Raw genomic sequence first — 10770 nt, forward strand, 5'->3', positions numbered from 1 at the left:
GGTGTGCATCGTTCGTGTACAGTTTCCGCTTTTGCCTTTTGCCAGCGCTTCTGTTTAGTTTCGTTCCGTTGGGTGCGGTTCTGTCGCTTTTGCCCCCAAAGGGCATCGTCTGTGGCCATGGCGCCCCCGTACGCAAAAAAGAGGTGTGCGGTTGCACGATGTGCGAGCGATAACCTGTCTGGCGGCGTCACATTTCATCGCTTCAGCGTCAGCGCGACACCTGCGACATTCAGCGCGACACCTGAGGTGAGGACGAAGGAAAAAGGCACAACGAGAACTGACTACCTAAAAATAGCGTTGGTGGTCGGCACTCGTGTCTTCTTTCTTCGTTCTCGTGTCGGGTGTCGCGCTGATTGATTGTAAAACATTTTATTCGCCGGGAAGAGCTTGGCAAGAGGTCGCGTTAAGTGGTCGAGAGTACATAGCCCTCGACGACTTTGTCAGCCCACTCCACCGCCAAAACTTGCGTTCTGGGGTCAGAGCTAGCCAGCACGGTCTCCCACCGCTCGAGAGAAGGAGCTGTAACTAGATCACCCGGAGGTGGCTCTATTTTGCAGTCCCACAGGATGTGATCGTAGGTAGCACGTTGGCCACAGTGTTTGCAGTTTTGGCTGTAAAGATCTGGATAAATGTGCGCGAGGAGTGATGGGGTGCGTATCGATCTCGTCTGTAGACGACGCCACGTAACCTCTTGTTCTTTAGTAAGTCTTTTGTCTGGAGGGGGGAAAATTCTCCTCTCTAATTTAAAATGATTGGTGAGATCATGATATGTGATCATGGAGTCCTTCGTGAAATTCAGGGAGCCAGACTCATCCACTGCCCGGTCGACGAAACCTCGGGCTTTATTGTGGGCTGCCTCGTTCCCCGGATTCCCCGAATGGGCTGGGACCCATATCAATTCGGAATAATTTGGTGAGAATTTGGTTGCGTTAAGGATTCTAAGGGAGGTGTTTGTAATTCGCCCTTTAGCGAAATTATTGATACCCATTTTGGAATCGCTGAGGATGATGTTCCCTTGGGTATGTGCTAGGGCGAGGGCTATAGCCGCCTCTTCTGCCGTTTCAGAGGATTTCGTTTTGATTGTCGCCGAGACGATTTGGTCGCCATTCTCGTTCACAACCACAATTGCAAAGGCATTGGTATTTTTGTATTCTGCCGCATCTACATAAAGTGTTGCAGCGCACTGTCTGTATTTGTTATGTAAGGCCTTGGCTCGTGCTTGTCTTCTACCCTCATGGTGTAAGGGGTGCATGTTTTTGGGGAGTGGTTTGATTAGTAGGGCCGTCCTATAGTCGCGGGGTAAGTCTACTTTAGCATCGTTATTCGTAGGTTGAAAGTTAATTCCGAGCCTGGTAAGAATACTCCTGCCAGTTCTGGAATTGGCTAATCGCGCTGTTTGAGCCATTAAATGGGCTTCTTTCAGTTCATTGTAGGTCTTATGTATTCCTAACCTCATAAGCCGTTCGGTTGAGGCATTCAGTGGGAGTCCTAACGCAGCCTTGTATATAGGCCTGCCGTATCATACTATCCAATTTGTCCTTTTCTGCTTTCGAAAATTTGAGATAAGGGGTGGCATAGAGTATCCTGCTTAGCGCAAAGGCCTGCACTAGTCGGCATAAATCTCTTTCCCTCACCCCTTGTCTGCGGTTAGCTATGCGGCGGATTAATCGCGCCGTCGCTTCTACCGTGCGTTTTAGCTTAGTGAGTGTGTCAGTATTCTTTCCATTTGTTTGTAAATACAACCCCAGTATTCTCATGGTCTGTACCTCTTTGACAGGTCGTCCATTAACATAGACGTTTATTTGCGGGGGGGATGTTGTGGTACGCCAACCTCTTTGTTTACGACGGATCACGAAGAGTTCAGATTTTTGCTCAGAACAAGTGAGGCCGGATTCCCATGCGCATGCCTCAATGATGTCCACTGCTGCTTGGAGTGTGTCTTCTATGTAGCCTTCGCATCCTTTGGTTACCCAAAGTGTGATGTCATCTGCATAGAACGTGTGATGTAGGTCTGGTATTTGTGCCAGTTTGGGGGGAATTTTGATGAGGGAGAGGTTAAAAAGGAAAGGGGACAGGACGGAGCCCTGTGGCGTTCCTTTACTTCCTAGTGTGATTGGGGCAGACTCTATTGTTCCGACCGTTATCACTGCTGTTCTGTTAGTGAGGAAGGATCGGATGTAGTTGTACGTCCTTTCTCCGGGGTTGATTTCTGACAAGTTTGTCAAAATGGCTTTGTGGGTGACGTTGTCGAAAGCTTTAACAAGGTCTAAACCCAATATTGCTTTCGTTCCTGTTCCCTCGTCAGCTTCAATTATGTCCTTGTTAAGCTGCAAGAGTATGTCCTGGGTAGATAGTTGGGCCCTGAATCCTAACATTGTTTCAGGTAGGAGGTTCATGTCCTCCGCATAGTTTTGGAGCCTATTGAGGATGACATGCTCCATGAGTTTGCCTAGGCATGATGTTAATGAAATTGGGCGTAGATTCTCAGTGCTGAGTTTCTTACCCGCTTTAGGAATAAAAGTGATTTTCGCGTGTTTCCACTCTGGTGGTATGTTGCCTGCATGCCAGTATTTGTTCATAAGGTCTGTAACCGCCGCGATCGACGTTGCGTCTAAGTTCCTGAGAGTCTTATTTGTTACTTTGTCTGGTCCTGCCGCAGATGTTGTCCGCAGTTTTCCAATTGCGTACCAGACCTCTGCGTCTGTGATGTCTGCGTCTAAATTTGGATTAGGAGTTCCCCGGTAGTCTGGTTGTGTGGTACCATCATCCGTGTTTAGATAACGTTCTGCTAGCTCTTTGATTAGGTCTTCAGTTGTGCCCTCATATTTATGTATGAGTCTGTACAGTTGACTTTGTTGCACGGGACGTGTTTGTTCTGGGTCGAGCAGGTGTCTTAGAAGATGCCATGTCTTCTTATTTCCGAGCTGTCCATTGACGCTTTCACATATTTGGTGCCATTGTTGTGTTTGGAGAGTAAGTGTATGTTCCTCGATTCGCCTCTCGATGTCAGCGATCTTTTTGCGTAGTCGCTTGTTGTGTTTTTGCTTCTTCCAGCGTTTTTGGAGGCCTTTTTGTGCCTGCCACAGGTGTAATAGTTTTGAGTCTGCAATCTGCTCCTCCTTCTCAACTAGCACCACAACATAGTGGAGCTGACATCCTCATTCAGGGAGATAACCCAGTCGCTAAGGTTAGAGATCTCCTTTGGAGCTGTCTTGTCGCGAAGTTGCCTGAACTTGTCCCAATCCGTGGTTCGTATTTCTTTTGCTTTGTTTTTAAGTTTTGTCGTGGGGAAGGTGATGCTAAGGATGAAGTGATCACTACCAAGGTTTTGCCCGGTGTTGACCCACTTTGCGTCCTTGACGTTTTTAGAGAGGGATAAGTCTGGAGATGTGTCTACACATACACTGTTACCCATGCGTGTGTGGTCACTCGGGTTGTTTAGCATTGTGAGCCCTAGTGACTGTATGATTTGCCAGAGCAGGTTCCCTTTCGGAGTTGCTTTGGTATATCCCCATGCTGGGTGTTGAGCGTTGAAGTCTCCCACAATTATTAGTTGAGCCCTAGCAGCCAGCCTTACCGTGTTTATCAACAAGTGTGGAAGTCCATTGCCTTTGTTTCTGGGCGGGTTGTATACATTAAGGATGAAGAGATTTGAGTCTCCTTTTTGCCTTGGTACTATTTCAAGTAGGGTGTAATCTTCTTCCGAATCATTTATAAAATGTTGAATTGCGGTGATATTTCTATGCACCAGAGTGGCTGTGAAGGAGCCGGCTGCGTTACTAGTATCGTAATGAGGTGGCAGATATGATTTATAGCCTGGCAGTGTAGCCCTGCCGCTAGCTTCTTGCAATGCAATCACGTCTGGGGTTGGAACAGACGGTGCTTGTTGGATGTGGAGCTGCAAGTGGGCCCGCTTGCGGCGGAAGCCTCTGCAGTTCCATTGCCAAATTTCAAATTTTTGGCGTGGTGCCATGTTGGGTTATAGATGGTTGTGGCGTCGTGGACAGATCCAAGATGGGGGGTAGGCGGGCCTCGATAGTTGTAAGCCTATCCATTATTTGCTGCATGCAGGTGGCTATTTGGGATACCTGTCCCTCTAGTGTTGCAAAGCGAATATCTATCTCTGCAAATTTGGTAGTAACGAGGCCTTGGAAGGTTGCTTGTTCTGTTGATATAGCGCTAGTTCTCTCTGACAGAGTATTGATGTCTGCCCTGAGTTTGGTAGGCGCTTTCGATGGCTGTGGGGTGTCGGCTTCCGAAGCCTCGGCCTTTCTTTTGGATTCCTCGCTTTCTTTTGTAGAAAGCGGTCTTTTAGTTGCTATTCTGGCGTCTGGGTCCGTCGCGTTATGGGCCGAAGACTGGGACGCGGTGGAGGGAGTGTGGGAAATAGCGTCTGTTTCCATCGCATTATTGGTCGAAGCCTGGGACGCGGTGGGTGGCATTCTAGCCGCAGTGGCATTCTGTACCTGATGCGCTTGTAACAGGCGTTTAATGTCAGCCAACTCTTTTTTAAGGCTGGAAATTTCTCTGTCTCGGGATTGTAGTTGGATCTGAAACTCCTTCTCTCGAGCGTCAATAGATTGGGAGGCCTCTGCTGGCCAGCTCACCTTTTTATTGGAGCGGCTATCGCTGCGTCCGCGGCTCGAGCTTCTCTTGTCGTTCCCTGCAGGGTTCCCCAGGGGCGGGAAGGAGCTGGAGTTGTTCCGGCTGTGGCTTCCTCCTTTTCCGGTAGCACCCTGTTCCTTCTTCCTGGACCTAGACTGGTGTCCGAGCTAGGTCGAGCTCGATGGCTAGGCCGGCAGTCAGCCGGCAATATGCCTAGGTGTCCGTAGATTGGCAAAATCCGGCTTCAGCAGGCACTGGACAATGGCCCGGATGTCGTCCGAAAAATTCGAGCCCGAAGGCTGACTCTTTATGCCGAAAAGTGGCTTCGAGGCGGGAGCCCATGCGAGACACGTCAGCACAGCTCCGTCCTCTTCCTCTTCTGTCGCGCTGAAGCGTAGCGGCGTTCAGCAGTTTATTTTTCCCGCCAAGCAGCACCTGACGCTGACGTCACGTGTATGACGTCACTAAAACACGTGACTTTGACGTCGCGTTTTTGTTTTAATTATGACGTCAGTTTTTAGTTGTCCACGCATTTCGAAGACGGCGCTGGCTGCGCACCACAAGCCGCCATGTTTTGAACGTATGGGCTTCTATGGAGCCTACGCTACCATAGTACATCTACCTTGCCCGCGCTGCCAGCGCGGTCGACATTAACAGGGCAGGACCGCAGCACGTAAATGGCTTCGTATATACAATCACTTAATGTTTGTTTCAGAGTAAGTATGAAATACAAAACACGTTTGTATTTAAATTTGTGTCAAAAGAGCTCTACATTTGGTTCTAGGTTTTTAATTATTATCCACTCTCCACTGCCGACATCCGAGCGTGGCAAACTTGAAAGTTTAGCGGCCTACCGAGGAAGAACCCAGAAATAAAATGCATCGCCACCCGTGCTGAACATGAGGTCGTGTTTAGTGCTAGATTGATCGAAAAGTGAATTAACGACTCGAACCTCTGCACTCAAGGCTCTAGTGTTTACTATACATCTGGCATGGCAAAAATATTACGGCGGAGAGAGCCATGCACCCATATAAAAGGCGCCTGATATACAAAGTGAACATATATCGAGGCAAAGATTCTACTGCGGGAGCAGATCTTACAAGGATACGCGCAGAATTACAGAAAGAATGCATATGTAGTAAGCGTCCGCATTATAGCCCGAACGAGATATCCACCAGATCACGTGTCAGGACTTCAAAAACAACGACTTCATAAGGGCATCCTACGCAAGTACAGAATTGAGGTGGGATATGCGGATATGATTGGGATATTCCTGGGACCTGGTGTTGCTACTGGGGAATGCCCACGACGTTCAAAGGCAGGAGCTGAAGTTCTCGGATCGAATCTCAACCACCTTGGCTCCATTTCTATGCGAGCGACAGACATAACAGCCAGTGTGGCGCGCCATCTCAGTGAACGATAAAGAACCACGCAGTTCAAAAGTTATCAGTAGCCCTCAACTACGGCGTCCTGCATAACCCACGTGCAGCAGCGGGACGTTGGAGTACACTTACCATACCATACAAAAACACGGCCATTTGAAAAAAAGTATTCAGGATCAACGCTTGTCCTGTGCCCTTCAGACTCAGTTCTCTCGTTTTCCCGAGTTTCTTTTTTTTTTACTTCAGATGCATCATCAGTCAAAGTGTTCCACCGACCCATATGGAAGACGTAGAAGTGCCTGAAAAAGAAGTTTAGACGGGCAGGACTAATCGCCATCGCTACACGTAGCGCTCTAGCAGCAAAAAATTTTCGCCTTTGAGGCGATGGTCCAGCGTCAGCCCAAAGCTGAGTCCAGAGCTTCGGGGCAGTATTCGCGTCGCCACAGAAGCCGGCGCCCCACCAGCGCCTGCAAAATAGGGGCATGGGGGCTGACCTGCTGATCCTGTCGCTGGGAATCCTAGCTTCCGCCTTTGTTCCCTGTCTCACCCAGACCAAGCTGACACAAGCAGTCAAGCCGGCAGCGCCAGCTCAACCGACCACGGAAATGTTTATTGGCGGTCCGCAAAAGGTGAGCCCAGATCTCTCTGTCTCTCCAGTTCCGTATTTTATACAGATAACGTAGTGGGAGAAATAGTAGTACCCTTGTTAGTAAAATTTATGGTGCACAGTGCTTACTGTGTGATTTCGCACCACAGGGCGCTTGCTGGAGAGTTGCAGTTGCAGTTTTTTTAATTATTGGGATGTGGTAGATGCTCATTTAGCTCTACTGTGTCGTCAAACGACGGCCAGTCTTTTCTGATGTTGGAAGTAATCTAGATGTGGGGCTAGCCGATGGAACGGGTCATTTATTTACATCAGTGAAAGCGGTGATTTTTACGAGTTTATTAGCGCTTTATATTGACCCTTTCTGCCTTTCATGCGAGGTAGTTCGCGGAGGAAGTCTCTTGTTATCCCAACTTAGTCTGCAAGCAGCTCTCATCTGAGGGGAATAACTTAAGGAAGCATCAATCACAAATTTCTCGGTGTGAGTCTTTTTCTTTTCCAATAGGCAGAACATTTTTGGAACGTGTTAGGCTCCCAGTACTAACCTTATCACAAGGTATTCAAAGAATGATCGAACATCGACCGGTTACAGACTTCCTTCAGCATTGTAACCATGCACGCGCTTCGCTGATGAGCAGCTTTGGAACAAAAATAAATTTTAAAACGTTATGGCATCTGAGCAAGTTGCTTAGATCGTTCAGCTAAACACTATGAAAGTCATTGTGAAACGTAAACGCACCAAATAAACTATTCGGAAGCCTTTCTACGTTCCTCACGACTTTCCTTCAAGAGTGACATAATTATGATTTCAATTTGAGGAGTCGCAATGTCGTAAGCACTGTCTTCGCAGATGCAATGGAAGCCTTAATTCTCATGTTGAAAGAACGTTTGTGGCGTTTCATTTGCCTAGCTGTTAGGAGACATGCGATGAATATAGCGTTTTCCTACAAAGAATGCGTGCGTCTTTAACTCATAGGAATATCCCCCTCCGTACCCAGGTCGTGCAGCAAAGTCACTAAGAGCTTCACACGTGTTAGACTCCATAAGTGGTTTGTTCCCATATAGGGCAACTGTAGATCACGCCGAACAAATGTTGCGGTGAAGCGCTTTAGGTTATTTATGCACAGCTAGTATTGCCATTATCATTTTATTTTAAAGCGCTTCCTCCCGTTAAAATAGTTTTGCCGCAGATGATTCAACGCGCCGAGAGGTCGTTGGTACCTGGCGCCTCCTGGGAGTTTTATGCCGAATGTTGGCCATAAATACTTATTGTGCTAGCAATCCCGTTTGCGCGATTCTATTAAAAAACTTGCCCTCGAGATATCTACTCTAGCTGCCTGTCTGGCACAGGCTGCTGTTTCCTATGTCAACCTCTCGCGATCAGTCGTTAAACTGCCTCCTGCCCCTAGATTGCTCCTTCGGAGATTTTTAGTGGATTTTTCGTTCAACGTCATCGACGCCGAAAATGAAGCCAACTTTTCAGCACTACATATTACAGGAACACAGAACTAAACGCAAAATAGCTGCAGTTATTTAGGCGGAATGCAGTGAACAAGAACAGAACGAGGACGCAAACAAAACTGTTAGCGTGATGAAGGAAACAAGTGTGAATACGATAAACCATGTTACATGATTAAAGGAATATGATACCAAAGAACAAAGCGGGAAACACGGTGAGTGAAGAGAACAAAGGAAGGAATTTAAGTGAGCGGGATGAAACACTGACTTAAGTGCATATAGGTAAAGTCCGGTCGCAAGGAGCGTCTGGCTGCGGTTAGTTGCTCTGGGACTAATCGCTAGCTTAAAAATAAGCACATGGTTTAGCAAGGCTAAGCATAGAACATCGTGCAGTAGCACTAGTTACGAATGGGCACTTAAGGTCCTTAAGGCCGCCATTTCTGCGTGGCTGTCGCTTTGGACGTTCTTTGGAGTATGGCGCCAACATTAGAAGCATGTCGAAGCTTATAAGGTTAGCAAGTGAAGACGCGCGGCGCTATAGCCAAAGGGAGCGACCACTGCTTTTATTAGCGCTTCGCTGTTTTCAAGGCAGAAGCACGTCCGACGTTGAGTACCACAACCATCGCACACATGCTTTTCGACCAGTTGTTCCACGTTGCACGCCAGTATAGGAGTAACAAAAAGTGAGGAGAACGTGTCTAGACAAAATGCATTAAAAAAATCAAAATGTTTGTTTGAAAAGTTCCCGGCTGTTTCGACTGAAAAGCAAACATATACGCTAGTAAATTATACAACGTTAAATGAGCAGTCCTACCAATCATCTGTTTAACTTCTTTTTTTCTTACGATGTATATTGCGATTACCCTTGTTGTCTTTTGATTTTTGTGACTTACCTACAGCGTTTAAAAAGAATTATCATCGTGATGTCTCCCGATTTCACCATTTCGCCACGTTTGAAACTGTAAATAGTATAGACGGCGTTATTCTGTGGCGTGTTTTCTCCTCTAGAATCCTGCATAACATGCTAATGTATTTGGATGCCCTCGCGGTATTCACCTATGGCGAGATAATAATTTTTATTCGAACTTGATGTCTTTTCGCTAAGCTTCATTTTTAGCAGAGTGGAGCTCGTTGCGACATACAAATGTAGTTATATCAGGCTGGTCGTAAAAATCTGGTATCTGGTGTATTGTACTATTTCAATACAACTCACAGACAAGCCTGTTCCGAGATCCCTAACGACAATGAATTAAGATGCGGAGTGCCTGCCACGACACTGAAATAAACTTCGACTTCATACGCACTATTTAGCTTTCCAAAGCGTAAACTAAAAAGCAAAATTAAGGTAAAAATTAACTTTTAATTCCTTACCAATTGCAAACGAATTTAATTTGGCAAGTTGCTAATGCCGCGGATCACTGCTAAGAAAGAACCCACGACCGAAATCTGGTGTCTGCACTTTTTGTTTCACCTGGACGTAGGAAATTCCAGAACGTAATACGGACACGAGTGCTTTGCCTGTGCCGTTTTCGTTAACGGTTCGTTATTAGCTTCAAAAGGGGTGCCACTACGCGCTGACTGTACGTACAAAAAACAATATGCTCCCCTCGCAGGTGAACGTGACGGTGCTCTACGAGCCGTACTGCAAAGACAGCTCCTGGTTCATCACCAAGCAGCTCCTCCCCGTCTACGGCCAGTTACGAAGGCACCTCATCGTCGAGATGGTTCCTTTTGGAAGGGCCCGCATGAAGGATCTCCCGGGCTCTGGCAACACAGTTACCTTCTCGTGCTGGCATGGGCAGGCCGAGTGCCAGGTGAGCTTAATCCACGCGTGTGCCATCAACCTCTACCCGGACACGGACAAGCATCTGCCCTTCATCGCATGCACGCTCAGTGCCTGGAAGCCGGAGAAGACCGTCATCAAGTGCGCTAACGCGAACAAGATGGAGGCCGCAAAGATCACGGGCTGCGCCTCTTCGCAGCAGGGCAAGGTCCTTCTGCGGAAGATGGGCTTGCGGACGATGTCCCTGAAGCCGCCCATAAACTACGTGCCTAGCGTGGTCATTGACGGCAACTTCAACAAACGCTACCAGAAGAAGCTTCAGAAGCAGTTCAAGGACACTGTCTGCAAGCGCTTGAAGCCTCCGCTGCCCCAGACATGCGTGGTCAAGAAGAGGTCCGGGTGGTTCAGGCGCTAAAATTTCCCTCCTGTTGCGGTAATAGACTGGTCATCCAGAAACAATCACAAGGAAATTGATAAGAAGACCAACACCTGAAGAGAAGTGCCCAAAGGTTGAAGGGGGAAAAATGTGGATAACTGGTGCTGGTGAATAAGACACTAAATTTGGACGCTGGACAATTAGTTTAATCCCGGGGCTAAAGAGACAATTGGATGACTATGCCACGGGGGGCATCTTGGAACGAATCAAAATGTTTCAAAATAGGGATGTGGTGGCGCCTACAGGCGACGCGAGGAAGAAACATTTGTAGCCCTCTTGTCACTGAAGTGATGCAAGCGTTATAGAGGAGACTTGCAGACCGCCCGTGCATGTACAGTCGTTGTTAAATGTATGCAGCCCAAGGGATCTGCTTTCCGAGCTCGGCATACTCACTTCTTGCATACTCAGGGACTCTAATCTCGCGAAAGCTGGAGGAACTTAGGTTTTCAACCCTCCCAATATTAGGACTGTCAAATGTGCGGTAGAGCCCTGCGAAATGGCT

General features: G+C 47.6%; 1 protein-coding gene across 1 annotated transcript; it reads left to right on the forward strand.

Annotated features, from left to right (window-relative positions):
- The first annotated feature begins 6469 nt into the window (after window positions 1–6469).
- LOC149336928 (GILT-like protein 1) lies at window positions 6470–10247 on the forward strand. Its single transcript, XM_089554788.1, has 2 exons — window positions 6470–6616; window positions 9663–10247. Exons 1-2 carry the CDS (start codon window positions 6470–6472, stop codon window positions 10245–10247), a joined length of 732 nt encoding a protein of 243 aa, XP_089410914.1.
- Window positions 10248–10770: the final 523 nt, after the last annotated feature.

The sequence above is a fragment of the Amblyomma mixtum genome, chromosome 7 (assembly GCF_055824585.1).
Source record: "Amblyomma mixtum isolate Tamu chromosome 7, ASM5582458v1, whole genome shotgun sequence".
NCBI classification, from domain to species: domain Eukaryota; kingdom Metazoa; phylum Arthropoda; class Arachnida; order Ixodida; family Ixodidae; genus Amblyomma; species Amblyomma mixtum.

Bases quoted from the DNA above. Each gene is read 5' to 3' on its own strand.
- LOC149336928 (XM_089554788.1), top strand. From the start codon at position 6,470: ATGGGGGCTGACCTGCTGATCCTGTCGCTGGGAATCCTAGCTTCCGCC. The intron at 6,617-9,662 runs GTGAGCCCAGAT...CTCCCCTCGCAG, and splicing joins TTATTGGCGGTCCGCAAAAG to GTGAACGTGACGGTGCTCTA.